Source organism: Cololabis saira, chromosome 7, assembly GCF_033807715.1.
Source record: "Cololabis saira isolate AMF1-May2022 chromosome 7, fColSai1.1, whole genome shotgun sequence".
NCBI classification, from domain to species: Eukaryota; Metazoa; Chordata; class Actinopteri; order Beloniformes; family Belonidae; genus Cololabis; species Cololabis saira.
This window is the reverse complement of record NC_084593.1, coordinates 32177269-32194078: the sequence shown is the minus strand read 5'-3', so window position 1 is coordinate 32194078 and position 16810 is coordinate 32177269. Positions and strand designations below refer to the sequence as shown.

The window sequence follows — 16810 nt, the reverse complement described above, 5'->3', positions numbered from 1 at the left end:
TTAACAATTTAAACAGCAAAATACTCACCAAATGCTGTGCTGTAGAAGAACTGGGACAAATGTTCTGTTCCCTGGCTCTGAGGTGGAGATGACCACCTTTACTTGTCACCTTCTCTTCTTTTTCTCCATCTCTGCGCTGAAAAAGCCAAGAAACGTGTCAACGTGACAACAGCGCCGCCCGTTTTCTAACGACCAGTTTTCTGCAGGCCTCATTGCCGGGTAATTGTGGGTCAAATGAAAAACGTTACGAGCCTTTAGTTTGTATTAGTGAGAGGTCGGGAAAGGTGGCGCAGTTTTGTCGTTTGAAAGCGGGCCGGAAGTCGTGTCTCCTCCGACTTCCTGTCGGTGTCACACTCATTTCTGTCCCCGACATGGCGACCGTCGCCGCGGCCAACGCGGCTGCTGCAGCCGCCGCTGCCGCCAACAGAGACCCCGCCGTGGATCGATCACTGCGATCCGTGTTCGGTAAGTGTTTTATCGCCTGTACTCGCGGGGGTTGTTGCACCGAGGGGCCGACGAGGGAGAACGGACTAGTGATGAGGAAAGATGCTAACAATGCTGTTAGCGCTGCAACGACGGAACCAAAGTTGATTCAAACAATCTAACTGAGTCTTGATAAAATACTATTCTAACGTGATGAATGTGTATCTCATCCCTGTTTTAGTGGGAAATATTCCGTATGAAGCCACAGAGGAACAGCTGAAAGACATATTTTCTGAAGTCGGACTTGTTGTTAGTTTCAGGTAAGTCCAGGACTGTTTGTTTTTGTCATATTAACTCGAGTTTATACATCTTTCTACGGGATTATGAATGCAACTCTGCTTTAATCGTGCAGATAATGTCCTGATACCATGTCCTCTCCTTCCCTCAGGTTGGTATATGACAGGGAGACGGGGAAGCCGAAGGGCTATGGCTTCTGTGAGTACCAGGACCAGGAGACGGCGCTCAGCGCCATGAGGAACCTGAACGGGAGGGAGTTCAGCGGCCGAGCCCTGCGGGTGGACAACGCTGCCAGCGAGAAGAACAAGGAGGAGCTCAAAAGTTAGTCCATACCAGGGCTGGGGATCCACTCAATTTTATATATTCTTTGTACATACGAGACATGCCTCATTTATCTGCTTTTATTTTATTCTATTATTCTATTTGGTACTTTCAACGTCTTGCTGCTCAGTTGTTCTTGCAATTGCCCCTCGGGGATAAATAACGTTTTTCTGAATCTGAAATGTAAAGGATCGATTCCGATTCTTAAGATTCAGAATAGATTATCCAGATTTGATTCCGATATCGATTTGGGTTAGTGTTATTGAAACTTTTGTTTGAGCTGTTGCATGAATTATATGACTGTGTAGTTATGCAACACATTAATACTAGTCAGCAAATAAATTGGTATAATAGAATAGAACAGGGGTTTTCAATTCCGGTCCTCGGGCCTCCCTGCCCTGCATGTTTGAGATGCCACCCTGCTTCAACACACCGTGATACAAGGAGCTGTGTCATCAACAGAGATGTACAGACCTTGATGACAAGCTAATTAGGACCATTAATTAGAATCAGGTGTGATGATGCAAGGAAACATTTAAAACATGCAGGGCAGGGAGGCCCGAGGACTGGAACTAAAAACCCCTGGAATAGAAGAAGAATAGAAAGCCTTTATTATCATTATACTGGAACAATGAGATTAGGCAGCAGCTCCGTAAAAGTGCACACATGCAAAGACTATGTAAACTAGTACTGTAAACAACAAAATGAAAAACAGGAAACGTAAATATATATATATATATATATATATATATATATATATATATATATGCCGTCTATATATATATATACACTATAAAAAAGAGTGAATGGGAGGATAAAAATGCACATGAATGAGTGGAAGAATATTGCACTTGAATGGATGGAAGAATATTGCACTTGAAAGGATGGAAGAGTATTGCACATAGATAAGTAAGGAATATAGCACATTATGGATAGAAAATAGAAAATATTGCACAGTATGAGGTAGTTTACTGGTTAAGAAAGTTCACAGCTTTGGGGAAGAAGCTGTCCCTGAGTCTTTTTGTTTGGGTTGGTATGGACCTGAAGCGCCTCCCAGAGAGCAACAGGTCGAAGAAGAGGAAACCGGAGTGGTTGTTGTCCTTTAAAATATAGTACAACATACAACATAATAATAGTACAAGATACAGTACATGTTTTGTATTACTCTTACTTTTTTCTTTTCTTTTTTTTTTTGACCGCTGTATTATGCGGAAGAGGCTCCGAGGCATGAGCAATATTTTTGTTTTCCTCGTGGGATTTTTTCTTTCCTCTGCAGCTACAAATAGTTAATATTTTTTCCTCAACAAAATAGTTTTATCTGAAGATTTCGGTTAATCGCACCGCAGAGAGCTGGCCAGCAAGTATGTTTAGCTTGAGAAGTGGGGAATAAAACCCGTGTGAATGATCCGATCCCGGTCTGTGTGAGTGTTTGTTTGTGGTTTACTGTGGAAGGTTATGTTTGGTCGTCTTACAGCCGCGATCCAAGTGAGCCGATGACTCTTTTACTCTGTTATCTCAGATACTCGGCCTCCGTGGTTCTGCCTCCGAGCAGGAAAGCGGTGAAAAGTTAAACCATTAGCGATCTTTTCCCCACGTCTGTTATGTGTGGAGCTGCTGCACCCCACAACACAGCAACGGGTTACCATGGTTTACAGAATAACGGAAAGTAACGAGTACAAGTACCGGTAGGCTAAGACACAACGAAGAGGGAGCATGTCTGTACACAGTGCGCAGTGGTCCGAAGAGCAGCTAAGGTAAGGTAGCTTCCAATATGGCGGCTCCGCCAGGGGATGACGTCAAGACGACCAAGCCCTATTACCAAACAGATCCAGGGCAGCAAACAGAGGCCCTATGAAATAGTCTTCATTTTATCCCACATTCCGTTATTTTTTCCATTTCGGTCTTTTTCGGTTTTAAATTTTTGAGAATTTGGTTTTTAGCATTTTATGCAAATGTAACCCAAGACAGTATATAAAGTAATGCTGGCTGACAATGCAGCCAGTGAGAAAAACAAAATTAAGTTGTGTGTAGATGGACTGAGTAAGTGGTGTCTGTGCAGAATAAAATAGTTTCTTTTTGTTTTGTTGTCTTGCACAGGTTTGGGGACGGGAGCTCCTATCATTGAGTCTCCTTATGGAGATAATGTCTCACCAGAGGAGGCCCCAGAGTCCATCAGCAGAGCTGTGGCCAGTCTCCCACCAGAGCAGATGTTTGAACTCATGAAACAGATGAAAGTAAATCACTTTATTACTCTATGCTCTTATTATATTTGTATCTATTTTAGCTGTAACTGGCATAGCATTCATGAATTTTACAAAGTCTTCAAACCGATGATATCCAGAGAGAAGTTATTTGCTTTCATTGACTTTTATCATCCAGTTTCAACTTGTGACAGTGTTGATCAGAAGTGCATGTACGGTGTCAGAATTGTCCAAGTAATGATAAATGTTCCAGTTCTGCTGCTTGTTTTTCATCCATGCCATTTTGATGGGCTTGCTTCAACCACAGCGTTGGTCCATCCATATCCTAATTGTTTAAGCTTATTGAACTCAGGTAGGATTTAATGGCACCGCAGCAACAGCATAGTTGTTATTAACTTGAGAAAATGTGTATTTTACATCACGTGGCCTCTTTACCCTCATTGCTGCATGACAATGTCTCCCTTGCAAAACTTTTTAATTCAATCTACAGTTATTGTTTTTATAAAAACGTGTCATTTTCCCCTGAAAGCTAACAAGCATGCTGTGTTATGTTGATCACAACAGTGGCAGATAAAAAAATGGTGATATAAAATCAGAGAGGGCAGACACTTAAGCTCATAAACTTTCAAACAGTTGGCCCATATTCATCCAGGAAAAGGAATTTATTCAGTTCTGCACCTTTTATTATTGAAACTTAAAACCACAGAGGAGGAATATGTTGACAGCACTATTTGTTTATTTAAAACCACAATCTTTTGGATTTTTTCCAGTCAGAAGAGAAGAAGCTAGATTAACCCAGTGTTTCTGTACCTTTCTGTTCGTTCAGTCTCCTGTGTTAAGTGTCAGCCATATACCTTGGTACGACAGATATTAGTTTCGCCTTTGCAAAATGTTATGGAGAAGAGCCAGGGTTGTCTTCAGCTATGATTAAGACACGCTGAGTTGTCATGCGCTTAATGGAAGGAACCATAGCAGTTTTTCCGTTTTTGTTAGTTTTTTTTACGTCTGTGAATCGAGACCTTGTCTGAAACTGCACCAAAAATTCTCATCTGAATACAGATGAGTTCTCTTTTAAACATCGTATTTACAAAAAAAATACGTGTGTGTGTGTGTTGAGTAGGTTTCCAAATAGAGTTGTGACAATTGGACACTTCACCCTCTTTATAGTATTATGTCCATTTAATTCATAAAATATCCCAAACCTCTGTGTCTAAAATGACACATCTCCAAAAAACATCAATCTATATTACTTATTTTTTCACAATAGTTCAGTTTTAATAATTATCCAGCACAAAATTATTTAAAAAACCATCCACAACTAAACTGATTTCTGTATCAATGTGTGACAACTAAGGAAACAGCAAATTTCACAGCTGCAATCAGCCACTGGTTTGTTGAAAAACTCAAGAATGTAAGATCATAACAGGATTTCTCAGTTTTCTTTGGCTAATGTTGGGGGTGCTAAAACAAGCAAACATATGGCTGTAGAGTAGAAGTGATTTTATTTGAGTGCTTGGTGCTATGCAGTTAGGGTGATTGTCAAGAGAAACACAATTTGTAACTCTAGGCGTGTGCTCTGGTTCTCCCAGTGCAGATAAACGGTTGCACACTTTCATGTCAGTTGGTTATGGGGCTTTTCTGCCTGGTTATAATAAAAGAATCATTGATTCTGATTTTGGGAAAATCTGCTGTCTTTTTCCAGCTGTGTGTGCAAAACAGTCCCCAGGAGGCGAGGAACATGCTGCTGCAGAACCCCCAGCTGGCGTACGCTCTGCTGCAGGCTCAGGTGGTCATGCGGATCGTAGACCCAGAGATCGCTCTGGTGAGGAACAAGAGACTTGTCCAGTCTCAACATTTATTTGAAGCATGGTTGATTGGGGGGGTGTCATCACATATGAAAACAATCCTGAGATCTTTCCCATTTGTATCTGTGTCCAGAAAATGCTCCATCGTCAAACTGCAGTCCCGCCTCTGATTCCCGGTGTGCAGGGTGGAGGAGCACCACCCGTCAATCCTCCTGCACAGCCCGCCGTGCCGGTGTCTCAGCCGCAGCCTGTGGTGAGTGCAATTATTTTGTTCTTTAAGTGATGGACTGTTCTGTCTTTTTTCAGACTTTATAATAACGCCCAAGTTCTGGGTATATGGACTCCTAATCTGAGGTCGTTATTAATTTAACAAGATGCATTTATCGTTTGTTCTTGGTGGGTTGGATATCAGCCTCAGTGCACCTTGGTATTTATTGTACAAGTCTGTGCAACTCTACCAGAGAGGATGAACACCGTTCTTCCACGCAGTTTTTTCTTTTCTTGGAAGAATATTATCATTTGATGGTTGTGGAGAGCAACGTTTAACAAGAACTTTATTTTGGTTCAAATCAAGCCATTCACATACCAGTGTCCAATAGATGGGAGTACTGTCATCCTGGAGGAAATGATTCCCATCAGATTAGGAATTTTTCATAAAAGGATTAACAGTATTACAGCTGCTTTGCATTGATTTGCTTCTATGGCAACAAGTGGCACTAAACTATGTCAGCAAGGTGTCTTCCTACTGCAAGACAGAGCATCAGATTCACTCACTGGGAAGAGTTTAGAGTTTAGAGTTTCCCCCAATTCGTCCCCAGTTTGTTTTCAGTATTTAACCCGATAGGCTCCAACCTATTTTCAATGCCCATCTGCTTCTCTGCAGTAGGCCCCCCCATTTTGGGGATCCTGGATTGGAACAGTTTATAAGAAATAGGGAAAAAAAAATCAAATTTATTTGACGTTGCCTGCCTCTTTTATATTTGCTTAAAATACTCGTCATATAATAACCAAAAGTTGAGTTTGCATTGAAGTAATTTTCCATCAGGATGAAGCGCATTGATTTATGTGACGTTATGTTCTTGTTTATGACATGAATGTCCACTTTGGCATGTGATCAGGCTGGAATGCATGTGAATGGAGCCCCCCAGATGATGCAGCCCCCTAACATGGGTGTTGTGCCAGGACCAATGCCTGGACCAGGACCAGGACCGGGACCCGGACCAGTACAAGCACCAGTCGGACCTCCAGGTATTTATGGCATTACATTTTCTCTCTGAAAATTAACTAATTTTGTAGGACAATCCATCATCTAAACACAATAGTTTGTTCAGGGTTGCAGCATAGTTATTTATACATTGTTGTGCATAGCTGCTTTGATGGGTAGCAACAGTTACGCTTCTAAGATCACTACTGATGTCCTTCCTTGTTGTAAACCTGAACGACCCTGACCAGCAAAGTGCTAGGATCTATGCTTTTGATAGAGATGGATACACTTGCGGATGATCTATTAATCAAGTGCATTTGATTAGCAGCACCGGGTGCTTTTTAAGCTTTTTGTTTCCTCAGAAGCAGTGAGGGTGAACTTTAGTTTTTCACAGCAGTCACCTGCTGTAATATGTAATGGTCATCTACGGCTGTATTGACGACTGCAGTACATACAAATGCAGCAATATATATTTTTTTCACTTTGTGTGGAATCGTCTGTGCAGGCAAACCTGGATTGAACATATTGTTGTACAGGCGGGGCCAGCAGAGTTACATTTATAACGTCTCCTATGGCGTTGCGATGGCGAGCCTTGCAGATGCGTCAGCAACGCACAGTGTGGACACTGTTTTAAAAATCGTATTGGTGAAACTAATTTCACAACTTTCCCAGCAAATCAGGGTGAAATCTGAGCTATGAAGTAATGATAATTTGAAAAAACAAAAAACTTGTATTTTCTCTGAGATGAGGTTTACAGGTTCCATGTTTAGGCATTTCTAATTTTGAGTCATCCAGAAGGGCTGCAGCTTCAAGAATGATCAAATTAAAGATGTCCACATGTAAAGAATTTGTTCATATCTGGACATATAAAATATATATATATATATATATATATATATATATATATATATATATGGAAAAATGGCAGTTTCCAGATAACTAACAAAACCAAAAAGTCTTTATGAGAGATCAATTCTGAAGTGAAAAATAATTTGTCTCATCAGACTTATATTTTGTATTGTCAGTTGTTTGAGTGGAAATTTTAAAATGTCAATACATTTAATTGAAACTATGCAGCAGTCAACTATAACAGAGGTAAAAAGGGTCTGAATGCTTTCTGGACCCAGTCTAAGTCAAAGACTTGCAGATGCCATGGTTCAGCAGCATCACTAGGTGTCACCAGAACCACGTAACTAATGCAGGCTTCCTTCCATGAGGAAGGAAGCCTGCCCGACTGCTCACAATCTATCAAATACATTTAGTCTTCATATTATTCTCTAAATGTTTAACTTGATGTTGTCTGTGTCTCTGTGACGTATTTACTTCTGCTTGATTTTGAAAAGTTTCCCTCCCTCCGCTCCGTGTGCTTTTGTGTGCATGCAATGATTTCATGAGCGCCACACTGCTGCTTTGCTCTCTTGAGTCTTGTGTCTCTTGTTCTTTTCGTTTTAATGCTGGCTCAGGAAACCTTCAGCATTCTCCCACAGGATCGGCCGGTCCAGCTGCCATCGAGCGGCCTCAAGGTATCGCTGCGCTCCCTCAGTTCTCCAGTCGGCTCATTGCACTGTTGAGAAATGACACAGCATGGACTGCATGTTTGCAGCTTGCAAATGTGCAGCCATATCAGTACACATGCAGTCCCGGGTAGTTAGAAGCCATCTATGAAAAGATTGCGATACCAGAGCAAAATGTGGCGAGTCATGAGAGTGACATACTTTTTGTGCAGATATCAAGTATTTAGGATGCCTTCCAGCTGTGAACTAAGATTACAACTTTAATTTTGCAACTTTTTTTACGGCATGGGCATCTCTGGCCAGTAATGTGAGCCGCTGTGCTTAAGTTTGTAAAATACAATGTGGCCCAAAAAAAATACCCTTTTTGCTCTATGTTGGTGGGCTTCCGTGGTGCATAGTTGGCCCTTGTGTAGACTTTATTTCATTATTTCTCTGCCGTTACCAGAGGAAGTTATCAGACGCACAGCTAGATGGCACGGTTGGTTCATCTGAGTCCAAATGCGCAGTACTAAGTTTGTCTATAGCATTACACTGTTTGAGCAGGCATGGCTTTTAAATACTGTATGTATGTGTGTATATATATATATATATATATATATATATATATATATATATTAATACTTACTTTACACAGGTTAATCTTATATTTATGTGCATGAAAAGCATTTTGCATTCGTAGATGGATTTTTGGTACCAATACTAGGGGTGTAACGATACACTAATCTCACGATACGGTACGATACACGATATTGAGGTCACGATAACGATACGATACGATATTATAGCAGTATTTTTTAACAACCTTGAATGAGGAACATATGACTGGAAAAAAATGGTCTTTTATTTGAAAAACACAAAATACAAAACAATGCTGTGCATTTGCCCTATTGTTCCTGTTTGTAATGCTTTATAACTGTTTAAGTTTTAAAGAAAAAGCCAGGCCAACCATTTTCCACAAACTGAACTAAAAGTAAATGTCAGGTTTGCATTATGCATCTTCAGTTTCATACAAGTACAAATATTTTGCCACAAACTGAATAGTTTCTCTCATGTGTGATTTTACTTTTTTCTTTTTTCGGATGCGCGTTACTAGTCAACACAATAGATTAATATTAATATTCCAATATCGCGATACACTTTTTCACCTCCACGACACGTATTGTGACGTTTTTGTATCACGAAATTTTGTGGCACGATATATTGTTACACCCCTAACCAATACAGAGAAGCTGCCTCGTGCTGACAGTCTTTCCTGGTTGGGCAGAAGTATCGAGGCTTTACAATATGTTCTCACCGTGACGTTCTGCATTAAACGCCAAGGTTTTTGTTATGCAACCTGGTAACTAAAAATCTATTTGATGACATTCATCCGTGGAATAGTTTTACACAACTTCCACATCTTTTCTGAATTGAGTTGAAATGGACGTGAAGGCATTATGAAACATGGTGAGATTTAACAGGATAACAGCACTCTTGCTCTTCCAGTCTTGAGTCACTAATTGCAACTAAATGTCAGTCTATTTATAGAGATATATTTGTCATTCTTCCTTGTTAAAAGAATGACATGAAAGTAGTTTCTTTATCTTAGATGGGCGCAGTCGTCTTCAGCATACTCTTGAGTCTTAGTTTGTTGTTATTTCTCCCTGAATAGTCTTATACAGTCTAGTCGCAGGCTTAAGGTTCCTGTCAACTTCCTCTTTATTTTTTCAATTTATATAAATTTTTTCTGATGGCACAGCTGAAATTGGTGCTGTTATGTGGCCAAAGGGGACTTTTTCTTTCAATTTCCAGTCGATTTAAAAAAAAAAAAAAAATTCTTACACAAAAATATAAAAACTTGTCAATCTTTGTCCAATTGTTTCCTAAATCATATATAGGAGGTTCCCCTCATTGTATTGCCTTCTCATTTTTAAGCTGTTATCCATGTGTAAAAAGATGTACTAAACTGGCCTTGTGTAGTGTTAATTGTTTCATGTTAAATCCTAAAAGTGTGTGGATTTTTAAGAAGGTGGGTAACACGCAGTACACTGACTCGTCATTTCATTAATGACTGCAGCAGTCTACCGGCAGCAGTGCAGATTTGCAAACGGGCAGATCTTTGGACACAGCATGGTTTGACTGCGTATCGAAAATCAGTACTTTTCTGGTATAGATCAAATTGCTTGAGTACCTTACCGTGGCACTGACCCCACCACCACCCTCCTAAGTTAGAGTGAAACGCCGTAGTCGCAGATTCACTCCTTTAATCATCCTATCCTGACCTTCAGTTCTAACCCCCCCCAGAAACGCTACTAGTCACCCCAGTAGTAGAAGATGTGAAGAGAGTCGGGTGTGAGCCGGTGTGTACGACCTTCACGCCAGGAGAAGCAGATGATTGATCCTCCTTTTAGAAGCTGAGGCTAATTTTAGAGAGTTGTAATGAAATATCACAACACGACACAGCAGCTGAGTCCAAATTGCAACGACTTTGAAGCAGTTAATTAGTGGACAACATGATGTGTAATTTGACCCAATATTAGCAGATCTGTTTTCTTGTTGAACGTGCCACTGTGACTGGTTTTGAAATCTTGATATTCCTCTCCAGCTGCACGTGGCAAGACACAAGTAGAGTACTGTCAACGCAGGTTTCTGCATCTTTTTTGGAGCAGACTTGTTTTTAACAGATTTTATGTGTTTTGAACCTTCAGTTTTCCTGTTGATATTAATGGTAGACGAGGGCTGGGCGATATGACCTCAAATCAATATCACTATAAATTGGGCGGTTTCAACTAGGCATGGGACGATATGAAAATTTCATATCACGATATTAGTGGACAAAAATATCACGATTACGATATTATCACGATATTAGCGTGTCGCTTATAAAATTCTTAAAATGCAAGGAAAAAGACTAACCGTGGATCCACTGGTTCCTTCAGAACATTTATTCTCAAATCATTCTCAACACAGTGACACTTGAGGTAGAGAACAAATAGTGTACTGTAAATGTTATGCATTACAAAGTGTAAACTATAGTACCAGTACCGGTACTTATTTGAACTTTCTTTTTTTTGTAAGAAAATACTTCCCTGAGAGTCGAAAGAAATAAGTGACAAATAGAAATAAAGTGACAAAGTAGAGCCAAATGCACACTGATTGTATTACTCTGAAACTTTAACAGTGGCTGGCTGCTCTGCCTGCTCATCAACAATAACACACGTCGGGGGATTCTTCACTTCCGCCCGGCGCTCCGCCTCTACAGCTGGATCCGTATCCGGTCTGGGCCGAATATGCAACCGGGCGAGTGAATTGACACTTTCTTCCAAAAAAAAAACAAACATTTTTTTTTTTTTTTTGCGATAATTACAGTACCCCACGATAACGTTATCGCGGCCGTTTTTTATCGCGATATACGATAATATCGTATATCGCCCCATGCCTAGTTTCAACTCTAACGATAAATGCACGATAAATGCACGATAAACGCAATGTATGGTGTACCTTTTTGTCGCTACTTTCATGAGGCGTTTAAACCCTGTGCGAGGAATGTCTCCCTCCTAGTTTCCCATCGACCATCTTCAGAAGGAACAAATTTGACTATATCACATAGACCATTTTATTTATTCTATAACAAATAAAAACACTGTAGTGGCCATTGTCTATTCACAATATTCATGATATATTAAATAATTTGTCTTCGTGCTGTATTTATTATTATTATTATTATTTATTATAATTATTGACAGCCGTGGTCTCATTCAGCTCTAAACAAACAAACAAAAAAAAAAGTAATAAAAGACATTTAGCCCCAAATTGGCCCCCTGAATGGTGGTGGTTTGTTTGTCCCCGTTTGTTTGGTGTGTGTTTAATATTGATGTGTGTTGTAACTTAGGTTACATTTGCATTCATGAAAGGCTTGAAGCTGAAACTCAGACCTTACCTGGCAACAAAAAATTATTTTTTTTTTTCTGATTGGCTGATTGGTTGGTACGTCGAGTCAGCTGCTCTGAGTTGAGAGCTCAGCGCACAGTAGCGTACATTGACTCGTGATGTTGGAATTACTGTGTGGCGTGAGAGCGTGTGAAGTTGTTGAAATGCGACTTGGGGAGCCCTGTTATTTCGTCTGCAGCTCGGTCAGCTCCTTCTTCATTTGAACCATCAGTCATTATCTTGGATTTCCCTTCTCGTTCAGACTGGATGGATGGAGTCACGTGATTACACACACACGCTGTACATCGTCTTAAAGGCGAATGAAAATAGCCTATCAGCACACAGACAAAAAGCAGGTCATTTTCTTTTTTTAATTACAACACTGAATTTACCCACGTGGGAAAATTGACGTCGGTCATCGCATGGAATGCCGCTAACGGTCAATTTTCTGTTTGTCGCCCAGGCCTATGGTAGACCATAATGTCCTACCTTCATTTGTGTGCGTACTTGAATGCACCATGATGTCTCCCTGTGTTGTAATGTGTGTCCACACCAGTCATGAGTGAACGGCCACCTTCTTATAGGTGTGATTCAACCTGGAATTTCCACCCATTCAAAGTTTGTCAGATGTTGTGACGTGTTAGTCATGACATGCCTGAGGTGAGCTGTGATTGTGCAACTAAACACTTGACTTTTCCCTCCCCCAGGACCAGGTGGTATCCCCCCGAGAGGGCTGCTGGGAGATGGTCCTAACGATCCCAGAGGAGGAACTCTGCTGTCTGTCACCGGAGAAGTCATCGAGCCCGGGTAAGACGTTCACCTGCACCACGTGGCCACATTAACCGAGCAGGTGCAGCTTTTAGGAGTGTCACTTGGAGCAATTATTGTGGCAATCCTTAAATTTCAGGCCCTGGATGATTTGGTGTAATTGGTGGTTTTCATAATGACTAAAGAGGCGTTTAATGGCCCGCACACTTCAGAAGCCAAAATGTTTAATGAGCGGTGGAACCCGTTTAGAAGAGCACCAACTTCTAAGGCACAATGTGGAAGATCCATGAAAGCCACACTGTGGATAGTCTAGCAGTCGTTTTGTTTGCTATGATAAGTCCTTACAAACACCAGGAAACTGGACCATATTACACCGGTCATGAAATCACTACACTGGCTTCCAGTGAGTCAAAGGATCGAGTTTAAAATATTACTGCTGTACTGAAGCGTACTCTTAAATTAAATACTTACCTGCTGTACTATACAGCCCTTAGTTTTAACAACTTGTGCTTTTTATTATTTTATCTCTTATCATTTTATTTCATTTTATTTGTTATTTACTGTTTAATTATGTCTTGCTGCTTTTAATGTTGATGTAAAGCACTTTGATTTACCTTGTGTTGAATTGTGCTATATAAGTAAACTTGCCTTGCCTAAGTAAACCTGATTGGTAAATCAATTGCCATTTACAATTAATTAAACAAGAGATGGATGTACATTTAATGATGAAACCCTCTAGAAATGTGCTCTTGCCATGCTTCTTTCAAAGATTTCTAATGTTCCTGTGTGTTTTTGTATTTAGCCGCCCCTACATGGGAGCTCCCCCACCTCACCAAGCTCCACCTGTGCACATGCCGCAGATGGCAGGCGGACCTCCTCCAGATATGAGAGGGCCTCCGATGGACATGAGAGGCCCACCCATGGGTGAACCTCGACCCATGATGGTTGACCCGCGAGGGCCCCAGATGATGGAGCCCCGAGGGCCTCCCATGGAAGCCAGAGGTAGCTGTTCAATAGATCTTTATGGTTTGACAATCAGAGGTACATGCAGGTTAATTAATATCAGTTTCAGCCTCATCTGGCTGCCAAACACAGTTGGAATCAAACAAATGCAATTGTACCATCTGCTGAATTTGGATTAAAAACACGGACGCAGGTCATTATATTCTTTTATGCAAGTGTTATAGATCATATATTTTTCTTCTTTTTTTTTTTAAAGGGGGCCTATTATGGCATCTAATACCTATTTTAAACAGGCCTTAAATGTCTTAAAAACAAGCTTTTGATTGTTTTTGCTAAATAAATAAATAGTTGTGGGTGTGGTTTCACGCATCGCTCCCGTCGTTGCGTAACGACCGGCGCAGAATCTGAACGGCTCGTAGATCCACATGACACTGGACGGCTCATCCGGGCAGCTGTACAGACACTGCAGAATTTGGTTGCTTTCCTCCTTCTCTGAGTTGGCAGGTTGAGGGGAGACCACTTTATATATGTTAAAGCAAGAGAAAACCTGTTTTTCATAATAGGTCCCCTTTAAATAGGATGTTGGTGTTTTGTTTATGCCTTGATCGCTCAAATGATACGTTTTTCCTTCTCCAGGCCGTGACCCGAGAGCAATGGATGCTCGTGGGCCCGTGACGGGCCAGAGGGTTCCCATGGCAGCAGGAATGCAAGGCCCTGTCCCTCATAACATGGGTCCAAATGCTCCTGCACCTGCAAGACCGGTAACAGCTTTGTCTGGTGTCCCTGTCAGCTTTTTAGTTTATCACTCTGCTTGTTTTAAAATGTTATTTTTATTATTTTTCCCCCACAGGGTCCTGGTATTTCTGGCGTCCCCCCTTCAGGCGGCGGCTTCAGTCCTGGTCAGAGTCAGGTCTCCACGCAGGACCAGGAGAAGGTGGGTCATGTTCAATGTTCCCTCTAAACTGCGCGCGTGCGCAATCGCGCACTGACCGCATATTCTCAGCGCACAAGAAAGTCTATCCAGCGCAGTGCTTTAAGTGGGCCGGTACGCGCCGGTACGGAGTACCCCCACTTCTCAATATTAGCCTCTGGCGTACTGGGACTTCTCATGAGCTCAGTTCTCTGCTCTCTCCTTGCGATTTGGCTACAGTGGCGTTGCAACGCGACTGCCCCTCGTGAGACGTTCACTCGCAAAGCCTGATTTATGGTTCCGCGCTAAATCGACGCAACGCGCAACGTACATGCGCGTCGCCGCGTACCCTACGGCGTAGGCTCTGCGTTGGTGTAACGCGGGACCATAAATCAGTTTACGGCGGTCCCGCGAGTCGAGAGGAGGAGAAGTATTCAAGGATTTGGGGAATACAAGGAGCTGTGGGGATCCCGGACACGAGAAAGTCTGAAGCCTCTGCTAAAAGCTATCCATACCATTGCTGTGTCTACCAGCAGTACTGGAGTTGAGGGGGGATGAGGGGAGATGGCACCCCCCCCTGAAATAAAAACGGTCCAAATCATCCCCCCTGAAATAAAAAGGGTCCAAATCATCCCCCCCTGAAATAAAAACGGTCCAAATCATCCCCCCTGAAATAAAAACGGTCCAAATCACCCCCCTGTAAAACTGCCATCCCTCCTTTCCATCCCTTATGTCATTTCATCAATGAATGTGGTTTTACTGCTATTTCAACATTTAGAGTCATCATCTGAAAAATAACACCAGAAAAATAACTTATTTGACAATTTCCACCTGTTTCAAGTAAATTTTCACTTGAAATAAGTAGAAAAATCTGCCAGTGGGACAAGATTTATCTTCTCATTACAAGCAAAAAAATATTGTTCCACTGGCAGATTTTTCTACTTATTTCAAGTGAAAATTGACTTGAAACAAGTGAAAATGGTCAATTAAAACAAAATTTTGTCGACATTTCAACTTTTTTCATAAAATTTTTGACTTTTTTTTCTCAAAATCTCAACTTTTCTCTGGACATTTTGACTTTTTTCTCAAAACTTTTTTTCTCGACATTTCGATTTTTTCTCTCAAAATTTTGAGAAAAAAGTCGAAATTTTCACCTGTTTCAAGTAGATTTTCACTTAAAATAAGTAGAAAAATCTGCCAGTGGAACAAGATTTGTTTGCTTGGAATAAGAAGATAAATCTTGTCCCACTGGCAGATTTTTCTACTTATTTCAAGTGAAAATTTACTTGAAACAGGTGAAAATTGTTGTTTTTTCCAGTGACGAGTCTTGTTTTTAAGTGTAATGAGATACTTAAAAATAAAGCGTGCATATGTGATGTTGCTCACAGTCGTCCTCAGTTTGCTCAGGGAGCTTGCGTGTGTGCCCAGAATGATACATGAAAAATTAGAGGGAACATTGGTCATGTTATATGTTTACTTTGTGTCATCGGCGTATATCGCCTGAGGTCCGCATCTGTCGTTCAGCTGAAACTGTGGTTGTGAATCTCCAATTTACAAATATTACCTAGGTGCATTCATCTCTGTTCCGTTTTTGGACTTAAACACATTCACTTCTCTCCCCCTGCAGGCGGCCCTGATCATGCAGGTGTTGCAGCTGACCCCAGAACAGATTGCCATGTTGCCTCCAGAGCAGCGGCAGAGCATCCTCATCCTCAAAGAGCAGATTCAGAAGACTGCCACCGGGGCACCTTGATTGTCTTGAGTGATGAAATACTAAGCAGGCGGAGGTGGAGTTTCTACTCACAATTGTACTCGGAGCATTTTAAAACATGGTCCTGTTGTCATTGAGCAACCTTTTCCAAAAACACGGTTGTTTTTTCTGCTTTGTGATTATGTCAGGACCTGTGCTCTGCCCCTCCCTGTCCCGCCTGTCTGCTGCTTGAACAGACCTGAAGACTTGTCATCTAAACTTGGAATATTGTAGTTTTTTTCTGTTTTGTATTAAAGTGTAAAGTTGATCTAAATGGGTTGGAGAGAAAAAATAAAAATAAAAAAAAAAGTGAAACTTTTTAGGATAATACCAGTGAAGGAACACGACACCCAGCAACAAACATGGTTTCATTTTTTTCATGTTATGCCTCTTTTGTCAATAAAACAATACACAGATCAGCTTTGTTTTGATATTTTTTTTTTTATAATTCAAAAGAAACGGATTTCAAATCTCACAAACAGCTTTTAATACGATCAACCCAACAATGGATGATGATAAACCACAGCTTGCAAGGCTTCCTCCTCCTTTACCTTAATCGTTTTATCTTTAACAAGGAAATACTGGAGATGAATGCTGATAAGGAAATATACACGTTTCCTTAACCAGTAACCATTTCCTTAACCAGTAAATGTGACAAGAGTTTAAATGATTGATCACAGATATTTGCTCAGAGCTCCCTTATTCCAGTAACACTGACATTTATGTAAACCTTATTTACACTACA

The 16810-nt window shown here is 41.0% G+C and overlaps 1 protein-coding gene across 3 annotated transcripts; it reads left to right on the top strand.

The window, feature by feature from the left end:
- Nucleotides 1–352: 352 nt before the first annotated feature.
- Nucleotides 353–16484, top strand: cstf2 (cleavage stimulation factor, 3' pre-RNA, subunit 2). Of its 3 annotated transcripts, XM_061725642.1 has the most exons (14): nt 353–465; nt 665–743; nt 872–1041; nt 3139–3275; nt 4945–5064; nt 5181–5300; nt 6166–6295; nt 7715–7774; nt 12382–12481; nt 13245–13444; nt 14042–14166; nt 14256–14339; nt 15943–16102; nt 16215–16484. In XM_061725642.1, the coding sequence occupies exons 1-13, from the start codon at nt 372–374 to the stop codon at nt 16066–16068; spliced, it is 1545 nt and encodes a 514-aa protein (XP_061581626.1). In that variant the 5' UTR covers nt 353–371; the 3' UTR covers nt 16069–16102; nt 16215–16484. The 3 variants fall into 3 exon arrangements, with proteins under 3 accessions (XP_061581626.1, XP_061581625.1, XP_061581627.1); XM_061725641.1 differs by having other exon boundaries at nt 15943–16484; XM_061725643.1 differs by lacking the exon at nt 7715–7774 and having other exon boundaries at nt 15943–16484.
- Nucleotides 16485–16810: the final 326 nt, after the last annotated feature.

Excerpts from the sequence above, each read along its gene's own strand:
- cstf2 (XM_061725642.1), top strand. The coding sequence starts at position 372 with ATGGCGACCGTCGCCGCGGCCAACGCGGCTGCTGCAGCCGCCGCTGCC. Across the intron at positions 1,042-3,138 it reads GAACAAGGAGGAGCTCAAAA|GTTTGGGGACGGGAGCTCCT; the intron begins GTTAGTCCATAC and ends TGTCTTGCACAG. Across the intron at positions 12,482-13,244 it reads GGAGAAGTCATCGAGCCCGG|CCGCCCCTACATGGGAGCTC; the intron begins GTAAGACGTTCA and ends TTTTGTATTTAG.